General features: G+C 40.6%; 1 protein-coding gene and 1 long non-coding RNA gene across 3 annotated transcripts in view; one reads left to right on the top strand and one right to left on the bottom strand.

Moving 5' to 3' along the window:
• Positions 1 to 143: 143 nt before the first annotated feature.
• WDR75 (WD repeat domain 75) lies at positions 144 to 16,793 on the top strand. Its single transcript, XM_064433827.1, has 21 exons — positions 144 to 272; positions 427 to 556; positions 1,265 to 1,330; positions 1,894 to 1,987; positions 2,577 to 2,701; positions 3,022 to 3,092; positions 3,633 to 3,746; positions 4,280 to 4,368; positions 5,189 to 5,347; positions 5,655 to 5,714; positions 5,804 to 5,919; positions 6,381 to 6,553; positions 7,306 to 7,469; positions 9,661 to 9,844; positions 11,266 to 11,360; positions 11,739 to 11,834; positions 12,388 to 12,557; positions 13,137 to 13,196; positions 14,258 to 14,401; positions 14,482 to 14,573; positions 16,434 to 16,793. The coding sequence occupies exons 1-21, from the start codon at positions 187 to 189 to the stop codon at positions 16,636 to 16,638; spliced, it is 2,493 nt and encodes an 830-aa protein (XP_064289897.1). The 5' UTR covers positions 144 to 186; the 3' UTR covers positions 16,639 to 16,793.
• A 147-nt stretch (positions 16,794 to 16,940) lies between these two features.
• The window catches only part of LOC135308639 (uncharacterized), a 71,954-nt gene continuing 71,094 nt past the window's right edge, over positions 16,941 to 17,800 (bottom strand). For both annotated transcript variants that reach the window (XR_010369019.1, XR_010369018.1), the window contains one exon: positions 16,941 to 17,099. This is a non-coding gene — a long non-coding RNA (uncharacterized LOC135308639). The remainder of the gene's footprint in view (positions 17,100 to 17,800) is intronic.

Below are 17,800 nucleotides of genomic sequence, written 5' to 3' on the forward strand. Positions count from 1 at the left end.
TTCAGAGGAGGCGTTTGTCGGGAGCTGCGCAGCTCCCGGCAGTGTTTAGGGACAGCCTGGACGCGGCGGTTTCGGCGCCGCTCCGGTGTCTCCGTGAGGGGGCGCGCGCGCCGCCCGCCCGCAGCACGCGGCGGCGGCGGGGCCAGGCGGGGCGGGGCCGGCGCGCGCGGGCGGCGGCGGGACAAGATGGTGTCGCCGGGCGCGCTCCGCGTGGTGCGCTGCGGCGGCGGCGGCCAGCGCGGCGCCAGGGCCGTGTTCTCCGCCGACTCCAAGCAAGTGGGCCGGGGGACCGAGGCTGCCGCGCTGGGGGTGGGGGGGCCTCCTGAGCTGCGAGCCGCGCTCTGCCCGCCGGTGTCCCCGCGGCCTGCGGCTGCCGCGGGGCGCCCGGGCGCCTTGGGCCGGGGTAACGGCGTTTCCCCGCTGCAGGTACCTGCTGTACGCCTCGGGGGACTTCGTGAAGGTGCACAGCGTGAACACCGAGGAGACCCTGCGGCTGCTGTGCGGCCACGCCGACCTGGTGACCGGCATCCAGCTGAACCCGCAGAACCACACGCAGGTTTGTGCGGGGAGGGCCGGGCTGTGTCACCCTGTGTGCCACCGCGGGGCTGTCCCGAGGCTGGCTGCAGCTTGGGAAGGGGCTGCGGGTGGTAAGGGCATCGTCCGGCTGGTGTTTGGCTGAAATCTGACAAGGAGGGCAGAGCTGTGTCGGTTTCCTACACACACAAACGTGAAGTGTCACGTGGATGAGGCTTCTTGAATGGAATGACAACAAAAGGGAAATGCGGCAGAGTTTCCGGTTGAAATTGATTGAAAGAGTAAAAGAGGCATGTGAGAAGGTCAGAAACACTGTGGTTGGTGTTCGCCCTTCTGTATGTGCTGGTAGTGACGCAGATGGGACTAAGTCCCTTTAACTTGCCCAGTGGCTCCCTCTGCCCCCAGCCTGCCTTCCCTGCTCCTAGTTTGCTTGGGGTTTTTTGGTGTCTGGATATAAACAAGAGTTCTTTTCCAAGAGGGACTGATCTGCATATTAGCTGTGCAACATTAGATCTTTACATAGTGGGTATCTGTGCTTTGTGACAATGTACATTTCAAACTACAGTAACAGTGTTGTGTTGGCACTTTATTGGAAGGCATCACAGAGGTGGTCTCTGTCCTGTATTTTTATTATTCAGTTACCTGGAATCATGGCTGTGATTTTATATAGAATCTGGTTTTGATATATTGCTATTACTTATATAGTTGTTTGTGGTTTTTTTATCCTCAGCTCTATTCTTCCTCTCTCGATGGCACCATTAAGCTATGGGACTTCATGGATGGCATTCCCATTAAAGTATGTTGACTTATTCCTGTTAAGAGCATGTCAAAAATGGACACAAATCAGTCTGAGATGAGTTGTTCTACTATGAATACAACCTAAAACCCATCTAATTATGGCAGTAAGAGAATGTGTGATGATGATAATGATGCAGATCCTTTTGGGGAAGAAGGTGGGAGATGTGCTAACATACTGACTTTGCTGCCTGCTGCAGTTTTGAGTCCAGGGTAGCTCTGGAAATGTTCTGCAGTTTGGGATACACCAATAGGAATTGATCCAATAGCTTGATAATGTGGGCTGCTTACTCTTGCTCACATTTTCTGCTAAATACCCACCTCTGGGTGTGCCTTCTGTTTTGTATTAGGGATCCTGAGGCTTTTCAGTAAATCTGATTTTTCATATTTTATTAGTACTGTTTTAAGATTGATATCAGTCTTGGATAGAATTAAGATGTATTTGTCTTAGAATTGAGAATTTTAATTAATACATGAACATTTCTTTAAGACGTGATTTCCTTATTTTAAAGATGTACACACAAATGTAGTAATTGTTGATTTCCTTCTCTTTTTTTTCTTCAGACTTTCACTGTAGGACCCAAACTTCTGGCACTGTACACGCTTGCTAGTGCTGAGGACTCAGTGTTTGTTGTCATTCCAAAGCAGGGTGAACGAGGTACAGTACAGGCAGCATCATCCATGTCATCTCAGTCATTCTGTGTCTGTGCTGCTCTTCCAGTGGTGTGCTGCAAGAATGGGCTTTAATATGCCACTTGTGAAATATTTTTTAAATCCTGTGGCAGATGGGTGTACTCCTGCATTTTGCACCTCCTTCATTCTCGTTCTGCTCCATCTATCATTCCAATATTTGTCTAGAAGAGTGCTTGTCTTTGCTTTTGGAGCATATACTGCATAGATGTGGTCTCATAGATGCAGTTCATATTTGAGCAGTGCTCACCAGGGTACAGGTTGTACTACTAAAGTTGGGTATGAGTGCTGGGGATTATTCTCTCACTTTAAGCATTTATTACCATAAACAGACTCATCCTATTCACAGCATGCCTAGGTGTTTTTTAATGGGATTTTGTCTGCAATAAATACATCTTGGCCTTGCTGTGTACTATAATATATTGTTACTTCAGAGCAAGAGCAAATGCTATGCAGCTTCCCTTGGCTTCTTCAGCTTACACTTGCAGTGGTACCCACTGCCTGGTCCTCGTTCTTCAGTACTGCTGCTGGTTTCAGACAGTTTTTTCTTTGGTCAGATACATTCCAGCTGGTCTCAGTTAAGCTGACAAAAGGAGCAGGCCAAGATCTGGAAGGCAAGGAGCTCTCAGTGGTTCTGGATGGTGTGGATGCATCAACGAAGCAAATTGCTTTTGGAAGAGAAGTATGTTCACCTCTGGGTTTTTTTCTTCTCTGGATGTTGGTTGGTTGGGGTTCTTTTTTCCTCTTAAATTAACTCCATGCTGTTTATGCCTTTATACAAAGCACAGCAGTACTGAAACAAAACTGGAAGTAAATGAATCAGTGTAAGGACTATACTTTTTTAGTATTACAAAAATGAAACTTTGACACTTATAATGGGAAAGTACTCAACATCAACTTATGTGTTGTCTCCAGAGTAAAGTATTTTGTAGTGAAATATGCTTCATTTTTTTCTTGTGTGAAAATATAATCTGTATGTCATAAATGGCTTTACTTTAACAGGATTCATATGTGGTATCAGTGAAGGATCTGAATCTCCAAGTTTATTTTTTTAAACGGAAATTGTTGAACAGGTAAGAATAACAATAAAAATGTCAGATATTCATCCAGTCTGATATATCCTAAATGGTTTTTAACTCATGATGTGTGCACACATGGTCTCATATTTGGTTTTCTGCTGGAGGGGATGTAGTCACTATATGAGAAGCTTTCTGTAGAAGTGAACAGGGAGCAGATCAGTGCAGTGGTACCTTACCTTTGCAGCTCAGGAATGTATTTTTTTCAGTTAAATACTTAGGTTGTTGCTGACTGAAACAAGTGACATAGTTTGGGCAGTGCCCAGGCAGCGGGAGGGAAGCAGGAGAAAAGAAGAGGGAGAGAAAGACAGAAGCAAAAACTCTATCACCTTGATTGAAGGTGAAGAATTAAGGAAATCAAGAGGAAAATAAGTCTGTCACTATTTTTGAGAGTGCATATAACCATAACAACTTGAAAATATTTCATTTTTCTAATCAGAATTATTTTTTGTGTGCACTAGCTGATCCTTTTGAAGATTTGTTGTAGAAAAACCAACCTAACTCTTACAACTAAAGTTCCTTTCTTGACTTTTGAAGGTTTTCTTTAAGTACAGCGAAGACAAAAGGAGACAATCGCTTCAGTTGTGTCGTGTGCCATCCTACAGAGGATTGCATTGCAACTGGCCATGCTGATGGAAAGATTCGCCTCTGGTATGTGCTGTTTGGTTAACTGTATCCCATTAACTCCTCTGACCGTAGGAATTAAGTCAAACCTGAGCAAAGCAGTCTAATTTGTCCTTAGCACTGCCGTTTTCAGAAGTCAGAATGAGCAATGAACCTGCAGTGCTGACAGTGTATACGTCAAGTGGAAAAATGCCTATGTTAAGTTATGCTGCATTAAATCTAAACTTGGGTATAAAAGGTAATGTAAGAACAGGTGAAATAACTCTTTATGGGTGAGTAGAAGAGCACATCAGTGGAATACACGATTAAAAGCATTACATGGTTAAGTTGCTTCCAGGGCTGGGTTGCTACCTCACATCTAATATGTGAGGTTTGGATTAGGAGGCTTCTGAAAACCTGTAGTGTGGTTCCTTTCCTCCTTCTGCATCACTTGAGCATAGGATAAACTCGTCTAGAAGTTAGAGGACAGGATGATATAATTGATTCAGTTCAATATTTCCTTTGGTTTACTCTGTTGTTGATGTTGTGAGTAAATAATTGTTTTGTTCCTCTCCACACAGGAGGAATTTCCACGACAGGAAAGCGTACACATATTCTGCACTGCACTGGCATCATGATATTGTCATGGATCTGGCTTATTCTATGGAGGGTGAGTAAAAGAGAAACAAAAACCAAAACAAAGCAATAAGAAAACCCTACCAAAAACCCCCAAAAATCTCCATCAAACAAACAAAACCTTCTCAAATTTGAAGTGTTGCAGCAGACAAGAAAGAATCTATAGAAGCTCCAAGTTTGTCCACTTAGTAACAAGTTAGTTTCTAGAATTTTAAGTGTATCCAGGAAGGATCTGAAATAAAAACCAAAGGAGGTTTTTTTATATGCATTTTGATTGGCATTTATCATGTCAAATATCTGCCTCTTGTTGTAGAAGGAAAAATCTAACCCCTTCTCTCAGCTCTTCTCCCTCGCCTCTGCTCTTCCTCCCCTTCCATTTCATAAATATTACTGATGAGTTCTTGCCAGTTTTACTTGCATTCAAATAAAACAAATCAGGCTCTGAGCTCATACCTGCTGTCAGAAATACTACACTTCTATCGGAATTGTGTGATCTGAATTATTCTTCTTAAGGTATTTCTTACTGCAAAGTACTTTTCACAGGAGAACAATTCAGCTGTATCCCAACACAAATATCCAGCTGATTCAGAAAGTGATGGGATCTACTACTCCCAAAGCATTGCTTAAATTTCACTGTAGACACAAGTTCCTGTTACTTAATCCATGTTTCTCTAGCAATTTAACAGGAGATAAAGAGAAGCATGTATGTCTGTATTGGCTTGGTATTATTGTTTACTTGTGACAGTTTAAAAAGTTTTGAGAAACTCATGTCTGTCTATCATTGTAAAGACACAGGCTGCTGATTTTATTTCTTTTTAAGCAAACCTTTTAACTGTATTTTGTTGCTGGAAAAGGAACCAGGTTGCTGAGTGGTGGAGTTGAATCTGTTCTAGTCCAGTGGCACAATGAGTCTTCATGCCAGAAGGATTTCCTGCCTCGTTTGGGGTCTCCTATCGAGTGCATCTCCATGTCCTCTGATGGTGTTCTCTGCTGCACCCTGCACACAGACAACAGTAAGCCAAAACACATCCAAATATCACTTCAATGGAAATGCAAATCTGTCTGAGATTTGTTTTGTTGATTTTGGGTGAATTAACTAAGAACTGCATAAAATTTCATTAGTGATCTGAAAAGACAGATTCTTGTTCTTTTGCTCTTTGATCAGTTCTGTGAATTTGCTTGGTGACTGCTGTAACTTGGCTTTTCACCTTGGTGTCATAAACTGGGAAAAGATGCATTTAACAGTACACATGGTTACAGTTCTTTACCACCATGAGATGTGTGCCTTTTGCAAGACTTGGTCTTTGCTTTCTCTTTCAGGAATTACAATAATCAACAGCAACCTAAGGTTTTCCAGAAGTATTCAAGGGCTAATCAAAAGTAAGTGCAGTAAAATTTGTCTTCCACTTAGAGGATGGAATGTGTCACTTGACAGCTTTGGTCATTTGTCATCTGAATTTTGTTTCCAGGTAGGGATGTCAAGACTGGCCTAGTGGTTGATCCTAGAACCAAAGCTTTGGTCCTGAATGGAGAGCCAGGCCACTTGCAGTTCTATTCCCTCCAGAGTGACCAACAGTTGTTCAGTGTAAGTTGGATGGACTTATACCAAAACTTTAACTTACTTAAGTAACTTGTGCATCAGGATTTGGAGACTTAATATGGCAAATGGCAAAAAAACCTTGCCGGTATCCCACAAGGCTGGATTCCAGGCTGACCTGTTCTTGGCTTTATCTCTGACTTCACGTGCTAAGCAAATCTAAATACTGATATTGAAAAAAGTACTGTAAAACAGTGTGTATCCTCTTAAATGTAAAAAATTTGTAGGTAAAACACCTTCAAATTATTTTTGAATCTTTCTTACACTTTCCATCATTGTGGAACGCATGTGCTCTAATTCTGCTTTCCCACATGCTGGCATACTTCTTCATGCCACAGCCCAGTCAGGTCTAAGTGGAGCCCTCAGAACATCCTTCCTCTGTGGTTTCATGAGTGGTGTCTCTTCCAGTTCTGTCTGAGTTTGAAACCCACTGTGGCCTTGCTTTGCAGCTGGACATCGTGCAGCGGCAGTACATCCACCAGGAGGGCCTGAAGCAGTCGGACCTGGTGAAGGTCGCGTTCAGCGCCCAGGGCACCTGGCTGGCCACGGTGGAGGAGAGCGAGGAGGTGACTGACCCCGAGCTACAGCTGAAGCTGTGGTTCTACAGTGAAGAAACACAAAGGTAAAGGTAACAGCTGCCCTTGCAGCTGTCAGTCACACAAATCCCTGCACAGGCATTGTCTTGCAAAGGCAGGGTTTTTCCAGACCTGGGAAGGTACCATGCACACTACGGCATCTGCAGCAGAGCACAGAGTTGCACTGAATACACACAGGAAATAATTGCTCTGGATCTGTTTTACTTACAGTAATCAGAGACTGTTGTAACCATGGGACTTAAATTCACATATTTTCTCGGTATTAAAAATCAAGGGCCTGACAGAATGGTTCTGTGGCTCATACAGTTTGCCCACCTCTGTGTAATCCATCATTAATTGCCAGAAGGTTCAGAAGATTATAATTTTATTGCTGGGCTTTGTTTTTAGCTAACATATGCATCTGGTTAATAGTCTTTCCCTAATTTTCCTATTAAAAAATTAACATTTTGACTACAAATTATTTTCTTAAAGAAACAAGGCAAAAGAAAGCTACTACACAGATCAACCATGTGACTGATTTTCTAAGTACTGGAAAGAATGCCCAGGTTTCAGGCTGAGTATTTGAGAGATGTTTGCCTACTGGTAATTTTTGGTGCTGGGCTACTGTATGGAAGCCACTAGGGAAACCTGATCTGTCAATGTGATACCATTTGCTGTCTTACTTAGAAATTCCTTTGTTTGCTCTTCTCCCTGCCCATTCCAGAATCAACCTGAACTAAAGTCTTCCCCAGGTTCCAAATTAAATAGAATGGCAAGCTTTTGCTTTCTTTTCTTTTAGCTTTTCACTGAACACCAGAATAAACACGCCCCATGACAACCACATCACAGACATGTGCTTTCGTGACATGGATGAACTGGGAGATGACTCTCTCATACTGGTAACAACTGGCAGAGACTGTGTGTTTAAAGTCTGGGTGATGGTGGAAGACTCTGACCCAGAAGGTAAGCATGACCAGAATATAACTCTTACTTGCACCTTGTAACCTAGAACCATAAGAATAAGCTGAGTTGGAAAGGACCTACAATGACATTTGGAGTCATGCTGTAGGAATTATGACCCTACTTTCATTTGCTTAGTTCCCTGCATTGATTTGCTTCTGCTGCTGCATGAAGTATTGTGTTCTTCTGAGCATCCTGTGATGGAGTTCTGCCATAGTTCCACAGTATTAGTTTGGTGTAGAGGTTCCTGATGTAGCCAAAGACCTTGGCAAGCTGCTGCACAAGGGAGTGGCAGCCTGTGTTCATTGGTTAAAGAACTGTTTGTGGTAATGATTTTTCCATGCTAAGAAAATGGATTTTTGTCAGTCCTCTGGGTCAGCTTTTCATTTGAGTCTCCTGCTCAAAGGAGCAGGATACAGAAATGTGTTACTCTGTTTGAGCTTAGAGTAAAATAATAGCACTTCCACAATTCAACATATCCACCACTTCAGAGTTCACTTTTTGAACATCCTTCCTTTCCATTAGGTACTTGAACATCATGGAATGGGTATTTAGGTATTTCTAAGATACTTTTAATAACCAAATTTAACCTCTTGAAAGGCATGCTGATGTTCACCTCTTTCAAACAGACCATCTCTGTATGTTTATTTATTGCTCTGTATGCCTTTGGACATGAAATACAAAAGATTTCCAACATATTAATGTCCTTTTACTTCAATGTTATTACAGTGTCAGGCACACTTAAGTGAAGTGGCACTTTCCTGCCACTTGGCTGTCTTGTCATTTCATGTTCCTAAGTAGCTCTGGTAGTGGTCTTGCTGAACTGCTGCAGTTTAGTAATCTGTCTTTTCATGGGCAGGTGAGAACATGTTCAAAAGTACTTTGGAGCTAGGGTTTCCATTTGGCAGACTTTCTCTTTCCAATCTCTTTGTCCCTCAACTGTGGCCACTGATGAGAAGAAAGACAAAACCTTGTGTCATTTACTGTATTAGTAGTAATCTCCCCAATGGTATCTGAAAAGTGTTTGGCTTTGCTTTTTTTCATAAATTATTCTGAGGCTAAATTATACCTTAACTTAATGAGAAGCTACTTTGATCTTGATTATAGTGTCAGTTGGGGATGAAACTTAATTTTTTTTCACCTTCCACAAGATAGTTTTGTATCTGCTGACTGGCCTCATCATGGTGTTTGTATTTTAAGTGCTGCAGGGTTCTGTTTCATGGCATATGTGAAAGTACCAATTAGTGGTGACTGCTGTGCTGTATTTGCCCAGTGGGGCAGAGTAAGAATGCTCAGGTAGAAAGGCTTGACATGCTGCAGCTTCTCTGCAGCAAATACTAGTTTAGCAAAGAGCTCCTCAGTTGAGTTAACTCTGGTATGTATTAATTGCAGCAGGTCTCTTGCTGGGCCTCTAGATGGTGCCATGCAGTTGGAAGTACTCAATTGCTTCTGGCTTCCTTTTTTTCTTTTTCTTTTTTTTTTTTTTTTTTACAGGCGGGTCTTTTAATCATCAACTTGTAGCCATTATATAAAGGGTAACTTAGCATAGAGTGATTTTCCCTTGTTTTCTCATCCTACCCAAATGTTTCAAAAGCATGCTGTAGGAATTGTTTTATACTGGGAAATGTGTGTTAATGTGGTAAGTACATCACTTCTCTCCAGTTTATTTTCTGGTAACTGTCAACAGTGGGAAAGGTGTCCAAACAGAATGCAATGGCAGCTGAGCCAACAGAAGGAAGCATGCTGGTGGGTCACTTGGTGATGCTCAGATCCTCTGTAGATGAACCATGGGCTATGCTGGACTCAAATGCAAGCTGTGTTCAGATTTTGAGTAATGCTCCTGTGTTCCTGCTGGAGTTAAGACAGAACAATTTTTCCAGAACACTAAGTGTTGAATCTACTTGAGTATCATTTAACCTAACCTCTGCCTGTGTGAGAGCACAGGTAATGGAGTTGGCAAACTAAGTATGAGTATTGTACCATGTCAGTCTCAAGGTTCATGGTTCAAATGCAAAACTGAGGACAAATGAAAACCCTGCCAGCTGTTTCTCATATTAAAACAGGGCACATTCTCTGCACTGTTCAAAAACTGTGAAAGAAAACTGCCTTGCCTTGAGCCTATTTTGCAGTAATAATTGAATTCTTCTTTCTTCATGTATGGACTTGAATTAACTGGCTCGTTCATTCAATGCAGCACACCAGAGTGTGAGCTGGAGCTGTGACTTCGTGGGCAGCTACCACAACTACCAAGCTACAAACTGCTGCTTCTCAGAAGATGGCTCTCTGCTTGCTGTTAGCTTTGAAGAAACTGTCACTGTATGGGATTCACTTACTTGGGATCTTAAGTGTACATTTTGCCATCCACCTGGAAATATAAGGTACATTTTTCATCTGCTCTTTTATGTCTCATTTGAACTCTCAGAAAAGAAGGAATCAATTCATAGCAGTCCAAGACCTTGTATATGTTCATAAACATATACACATAAACATTGAATTTATCAGTCTTAAATTCATATATGGAAAATACTGAAATGGCTTTTAAGTGTTGGTTAAAAATAAAATAGAGCATTGCAGTTCGTTCTTACTTGCTTATGTCTCTTGTACCTCCCATCCTTAAATCTGTATCATGGAGCACACAAGTAGTGTGTTGATAGTACTTCTCTTTTCCCCCATTAATCCAGGGGTGAATCAGAGTCCTGGAAAAGTGTAAATGCAAACAGTTGGTTCTTTATTTGTGTATGCATGCATGCAAATGGAAATTATATCAATAAACCATAAAGGCATGATGACCTTACCTGTACTGTGAAATACATATCCTGATCCTCTGTAACCTCTGTCCAAAAATCCATGTTTTCCTGGCAGACTGTCCCAGCAATGCTCCATTATATGCTGTCATGATAAAAGACATCATCATTGTGTGGTCACAATATTTTAAAGACTCTTGACACAATGAATCATAGCAGCATACAGAGGTTTCTCCCTTCCATGTGTTGTGTGTATGTTTGTATGCTTTTTTTTGTGTGATGAAGTCTGGTTTATGTTTGTCCTCTAAGATAAGAAATTGAGAAATGTTATTCTGAAACTGGTGTGGAGGAAAGTTGTGGGAGGCATGTGAGCCCAGCTTGGCCACCAGCTTGGTGCAGTGGCAAGCTTTTCCCAGGCCAGCTACCTCCTCTTCTAACCTTTATTGTTTGTTATATTAAAAGGAAGTAAATTACTCTAGGAATAGAATGAATTACTGCATTACCTGCATAATTTCAAAGGGCTATGCTTTAATATACAAAAATTTTTTGAAAATCTTTTATCATTAAAAGTCCCAAGGTTGTTCTCTTATTCTCAAACAAGAGATTGAGAAATTAAATCACATGCTTTCTTCAACTGAAGCAGCCTATAATTACCCTTTTTTAACATCTTTTCTTGTTCTAGTTCCTAAACAATAATAGAACTTCTTTAATTATTAAATTATTTTCCAATCCCAGTGTGAATACTTAAAGTTATGTGTGGGTTTGTAATTTATTTTAGAGTTTTAAATCCCTCCTTTATATTGGAATGCTGTAGAAACATGTAATCCTTATGCATTTATGCACACTTGAACTTACCAGACTTATCTGAGAGTTATATGTGGAGTTTCATGCCACTAGAGGTGAATGCAAAAAGCAAACTTTGGATTTAGATACCAAAACTAAATCATAACTAAATGTTTTTTTGTGACTTGTGAGTAACATACATATGAGATACATAGAAAAACAAAGATGAACTCTGAAGGTGACTAATTTGTTTTGACTTTTTACTTCTGTAGGAACATCTGCTTTGGGAGACTAACATGTTCCAAGTACCTTATTGGTGCCACTGATTATGGCTTTCTGTGTTGCTGGAACCTGCTCACTTGTGCATGTAAGATCAGCTTGAATGTGTGCTAGAGTAATTTATTACTTGAAATTAGTGTGAAACCTTTAAATAAGTCTAGTTCAGTTCCAGATTTAACACACTGCAAAATGCCCTGTGGAAATGGAATTATTTTCATAGTTAGGATAGTATCCTGTCCATGTGCATGTGCTTTGTGTGTGCAGAATAAATCTTAGGTTAGGTGAATGATTACCCAGTAGTAGGTAGTATTTCTTACACTTGTGTAGGAGTTGGTAGCATTTGTGTGTTTTTATTCACCAGGGAATGAGTGGAGCTGCCTCTTCCAGCAGCTAAGGCCCTGTGTGTTTGTTTGACCTTTTGTTTGGCTCCTTTTCACCTCTGGCTCTTGCTGTGCTTGCTTTTCAGTGGAGTGGAGTGCCCACCTCAACGTCGTAGTTCTGCAGGCTGATCCCCTTTCTGAACATATTGCTGCAGTCTCATGGCTCTCCAAAGAGTCCAGCTGTAAGTACAAAGCCTTCTTTCACAAGTCATAATCAGCAGAATTTAAAACTGGGGAAGCACTATTTCTAGAAAAGGTTTTCTTAGAATTCAGACCATGAAAGCTGGAGAGGGACTTCAGTGTGTGCTTGCACCTGTGGAAACTGAGCCATTTCTTACAGCAGCATTCAAATAAAGTGAGGTACCTTTTCTTCCAGCAGGTAGTTTCAGGTACAGGATATATCTCAGGACTAACCACACTTTCTGAGTGAGGGTCTCAAATGTTTTTGACCCTCTCTTGTAAATGCATAACTGTGCAGCTACATTTTAGAGCTCTGATATTAGATTAAGATAACTCTTCCTACAGAAATGTTAATTTCCAAGTGTGTTCTCTGGACTGCAGTACTGTGAAAGGTCCCTTCTATTACTGAGCAAAGTTATCCAGTTATAGTCCTGTGAACTGGTGCTTGGAGGCAATCCTGTCCAGCCTTCCTGGCTGTGATACACAGGGTTTTGACAACTGGCCAGGAGCATAATAATTTCCTGATTTAAAAAGAAGATATTTTTGGTTTTGCAGTGTTTGTGTTTAAACCAAGTGAGCCACGGCCAGTCTACATCCAGAGGAATCTTTGTAAAGAGAAGATCCTGCTTGCTGCTTTCATTCCAAGAGATGAACCTGAAATGATGAGCTCAGAAAAATACCTTTGGCTAAGAAAATCCCAACTGTTTTTTCTTACAGATACACAAGTAAGAAATAGTAATCGGTAGATGGTTCATGGGGAAAACTGTTTTCTTTAAAATGGATTAATAGGAATTCAGAGTTATGCTTATGAGCATGGAAGTTCCTATTTTGATTTCATGTAATTGTAAGCTGTGCTTTGTTGAAAACTTTAAACTGCCAAAACAGCCCAAGATCAAAATTATTTACTGGTTTTCTGCTATTCTTGTGAATAGTTTTATGGTGCTTCATTGAGACAAGACACTAGGTAACATGGGAACATTGCCTGTGCTGTTTAACTTAAGCATCTAGAGGCTGTATGGATTATTGCTGATTATTCAAATGTTCCATGTGATAATCAGTTTCCCTGCAATTTCTGGGTGGGGGTGTGGGTTTTTTTGTTAGTTTTCCAAAAAGCCTGTAGAACCTCTAGGTTCATTCTTTCTTCTCTTCAGTTTCTTTACAAAATAAAGAGGAAGAGATGGTTTTGCCTCTTCCACTTGGCTGATAAAAGTTTTGGGCCAGTTGGAAGCTTCTGTAGGCAAGCTGTGGAAACATAGAAAGCAGTTTCACATATGATAACTGTGCTGCATTCTTCTGTATTTTAGGAGCTAATGACACTTAGCACAAAGTCTCTGGAAGAAAGGCTCACGCCATCAAGCAAACAGGTACCTCTCATAGAAGTTCTGACTGAGATGGGCAGGGCAGTTCAAAATTCTGATGGTTATTTTGTCATACTGAAATTCCCTTTTGTCATGAAAATGCTCACCAGATCTTACCTGGAGTCACAGGCACTTAGCTGAAGGGGCAGTAATCTGGATTTGCTTATTTTTTGACAAGAAGTGCTGTTTGTAAATTTTTTTTTTTTAAGTATCAGTGAGCTGCTCTCCATTTCCCCTGGGGAAAAAAAAGAATAGTTTTCTAAAAGATTCAGCTTACACAAATGAAGCAAAATGTTTGAGTAATTTCTTTCCTTATGTTGGTTTCTGTAACACTTGGAACCTTGAGTGTGGTCTGAACTATGCTTTCTAATGGAGATGAACAGTTGTGACTTACCTGTGAGAAGGAGTTCCAGAATTGCATTCCAGTATGTATTTCTGTGGAGTGGTAGTCTGGGAAATTGAATTTTTTTTTTCTTTAATTAATTTTGAAGAAGTTAAAACTGTAGCAGCAGCATTTGATTATTTGCTTGGTTAGATAAAGTAGATCAAAGTAGAAGTTAGTATCTTTCTAATACAAAATGCTGTGGGACTGTGGGCACGAGCAATCAGTTTCTTTGGAGAGTGGGGAAATAATTTGGTGTTCAGATTAATGTATATTTATGCAGGACAATGCCAAAAGTCAAGGTGCTGTGTTTTGCTTCCCATTATATAATTGAATCTCTCTGCAGGTGATGCTGGAGATAAATGATGTTCTGGTTCTGTGGAATCAGAAAAACCCATCCTTTGGTTTTCTGGCACAAGCACCACCTTCTGTGCTTGGAAGTTAATAGGTAGATCAGCAAACTAAAATCTAGTGTTCTTGGGGCCAGATTCTGGAGTTTTGTAACTGTCTGTGCAGGATTCTCTCCAGACACTTGACAGAGAATGAGTATGAAGAGCTACATAGCTCAGTTGAGTTAAATTTGACTGTAGCCTTTTCTCACTTGGGTTTCTTCTGAGTTTTGGTAACTTAAAAGGAGATAGAACTTAGATTTGTGACACTAAAATTCTACTTACATTTTTTCAAGCTGGCAGTAGAAGAAAGTCTTCCTGTGACACCATTTAGTGTGCTGCTGGGAAAGCACAGACGTCAGCAAGCACAGGAGGATATAGACCTTGGAAAACCAGTTGTTCATACCAAGCAGGAGCAAGCTTCACCTGCTGTCAAAGAGGTAGGAGTAATTACAGTAAATGTACAAGCAAAATCACAACCAACAAAGCCTTTCATAAAGCTTCTGTTTTATCTTTGCAGCTTTTGCACACTCCAGCACACGTTTTGCCATCTGCTTCCTTCCTCTGCACTATATTTATTAACTCATTGCTCATCTCCAAAGAGAACAAAAGGTAAGAAATGTTCAAGGACTCTCTTTAGTTATCAAAGTTATTTTAAATTATGTACATCTTTGTTCAAAGTGTAAAAACAGTTTTCCAACACTCTAGCTATTCAGGAAGTTGGTAGAATACTTCAGTGTGGTAATGGTCTAGCTGTTTAGTGTATTGGCTCTTTTGTTGTTCTTATTCTTGCTGGGTTTTGCATAATGTACTTATACACAAAACACTGCCTTTTACACTCAAATGTTCTCTATGAATTTAACTTTATTCCAGGGATTTAATGGCTTTTTAGTGCTACTTTTGGTTAAATATTAGAATCTCAACTTTATTTGAAATTACTATGACTTGCTGCGTAGCTTTTGGTTTCAGTTTCTAGATACACCAGTAAATTAGGAGTTTGATCTTAAGAATTTGTTTAGAACTTTAGAACTCTAATTAAGCTACAAAATACAAGTGTATACTGTAAGCACATCTAAGTTTGGCTTACAGTGCATTAATGCCAATTTAATAGAGTAGTTTGAAGGGTACATAAAATTGTAGCTTTCTCCTTTGGGATCAAAGGAATGCAGGCACAGGGATTATGACAGTGGTTTGTATTAGGATTAATATCTTGTCATTTACACTGAAGCCAGTTCAGTGATTGCATTTTTGTGCCATCTATTCATGAAGGTGCTTCATTAAACTCTGCCAGACCAGGGATGAAAGCCTGTCCTTGCAATCAGGTGTTGGTGTGGATTTGCCAGACACACGAGTGGGTGGTTTGCAGGTCCAGAGCTGACCCAGGGACAGTCACAGCTCCTCAGTGTGCTCTGGCTGCTGTCACGTTGTGCTGGCCACTGCTGCCAGATCTCTGACTGCATGGCACAACAGAACATCCACAGACCAGTGGCAGAAATCTAATACATGGGAACTTGCATCTAGTTTCAGTCCTGAAGAATGTGAGAGTTCAGTGACCTGCGTAAATATTTGCACTTGCAGAGCTTGTACTTTGGCAGTGGTGACTAGTGTGGCTGTGCATTTAAAGGCACATGCAATTGTAAGCATTGGGCCCTTGAAGACTGACCACAATTTATCACTGTATAATGTATATATTATATAGTGGATATATTATTAACATTAAATGCTTCTATTTTCCTTGGCAATATTACTGTGTGCTTCTCCATTTACATTTTGTGAGTAAAGAATAGTTTGTGTTAGAACAGATGATTTTTAGAAGACCAGTACTGTTTTGCCATGAAGTTCACTTTTAACAGATCTGGAATATTTATACAACAGACACTTCAAATAATACTATTCATTAATGCATTTTAAATTGTAACAGTTCCATATAATTAGTTGGAATTGTGCTTTTTCTGCTTTGTTCTACTTTCTACAGGCTTTAAACTCTTGAACTCAGAAGGGAACAGGCACTTTAAACATCTCTCGATGTTTAGAGAAAAAAACCCCAAACAACCAAAGAATTTTTTTCTTTCCTAGTAATGCTCTAGGTATCGCAGCAGTTTTAAGACCAAGTGACCCCTTTTCAGATTTGAAAGAGAAGAATGACCTTGAATACTGTCTCCTCTAGCAGTATATCCAACGTTTCTGATCCTGTAGGACTGCAATGTTGTAACATTTGTAATAATGCTGACCTACCTGCTCTGCAGTTACCTACTATATTTCAAGAAAGAAAACTATTTTAAGTTTATTTTGAGGAGAGCTATTTGAAAAATTGCTTGAAATTGAAATGGCAAGAGAAGTATAGTAGGTAGACTGAAATGAAAAAAACATATAAAATCTTGTTTACTTAGTTGTTTGCATGATACTTCTCCCCTATAGTACTGTAGTATGTGAGAGTACCTATTAACTGGGTTGTTTCCAACCATCTTCCAGTGCTGAAGAAGTTGCTGATGAAGTAGAAATGGAAAGTGAAAAAGCAGAGGATGATTCAGATGAGGAAGATGTCACAGCAATGGAACAAGAAGATACAAGCCATATGGAATTATTAGGAGAGGTTACATGTAAACTGTCTAAATCCCAGGAAAAGGAGCTACGAAAAATAAGAAAAATGGACTACAGTTGGATATCAGCCTTCTAAACAGACATCTTACTTTTTTTGTACTGCAGGTTGAAGCTTTGTGGATTAAATACTCTTTAAAAATTTTTTTCAGGTCCTCTGGCCAAAAATTTTATCAGCTTCTCTTTCCAAAGGAATGCAGAACTAGGGGGAGCGATTAAAGTTTTGAAAAGCTGTTTCTGCTCTTAGTTTATTACTGATTCTCCTGTGACCTTAGAAAATGCTTAACCTGGTTTGGGGGCTCCCCCCTTGCAAGTGTATGTAAAAGGCTAATAGCAAAACTGAGTTTATTATCTGGCTTGTGATCAGTTAGCAAAGTGACAGCTCAGCTACTGAAAATCTGGGTTACTGCTGCCAAAGCAGCAGCAAATGCCTGGAGTGGTGACAGAGCTTTGCTCAAGGTGTGGCAGGGGAAGTCAGGGTGGTTCTTGGTGCTGTATACAGGTAAGTAACAAGTCTCCTCCCCAGCAGTTCCTCTCCAGCTGTTGAGACAGATGAGAAGTGCCTGGTTAGAGAATATAGATACTAATCTTTTGTAGAGTTTACAGAGTATGGAGATTCTCAGGTGGAGGGTGCACAGTGTATCAGAGCACTATGAAACCTTTCCAGATCTCAAGACAACAGCATCATGTAGGAGATGCATCAGTTTATGCAACAGCCAGTTTAACAGGCCTGTAATGCATCAGCTGCACTTGCTATGTGTCACTTAACTACACAGCAGAGTGTAGAATTGTTTGAAGTGATGGATTTGAAGGCCTAAGTCTGAATACAATCTCTGTGGTGCTGCAGTGTGAAGGCAAGCATATGCAAATGGTACAGGTTACTAAAAGCTCTGAAGAAACAATATTTTGCTAAAACTATTCAGGTTAAAAATGCTGGAACAAGAACAATCCAACACTCAGTGAAACCTGAGTTCTCCCTACTCTGCCTTTCCAACAAAGTGGAGGACCCTTTGCTTCCTCTCCAGTGTTAACACCATATAGTGGAAGGTGCTTATTGGCAACACTTAACTTTTTGGGGGGAAATTATCCTACAACAGACAAAATCTGTCACTTTCACCCATGTATAGAAATACTGAAATTCATCCTTAGGCATCAAGGAAAGCAGCTCAGAATCATTTTCCTAGCAGATTTCTCTCTCCCATTTTAAGATAAAGGCAGTGTTTGCTCCCTTGCTGTGCTGG

The sequence above is a fragment of the Passer domesticus genome, chromosome 10 (genome assembly GCF_036417665.1).
Source record: "Passer domesticus isolate bPasDom1 chromosome 10, bPasDom1.hap1, whole genome shotgun sequence".
Classification (NCBI taxonomy): domain Eukaryota; kingdom Metazoa; phylum Chordata; class Aves; order Passeriformes; family Passeridae; genus Passer; species Passer domesticus.

Coding starts and splice junctions, on each gene's coding strand:
- WDR75 (XM_064433827.1), top strand. CDS start 187: ATGGTGTCGCCGGGCGCGCTCCGCGTGGTGCGCTGCGGCGGCGGCGGC. Junction 1,331..1,893: donor TGGATGGCATTCCCATTAAA/GTATGTTGACTT, acceptor TTTTTTCTTCAG/ACTTTCACTGTAGGACCCAA. Junction 3,093..3,632: donor AAACGGAAATTGTTGAACAG/GTAAGAATAACA, acceptor TGACTTTTGAAG/GTTTTCTTTAAGTACAGCGA.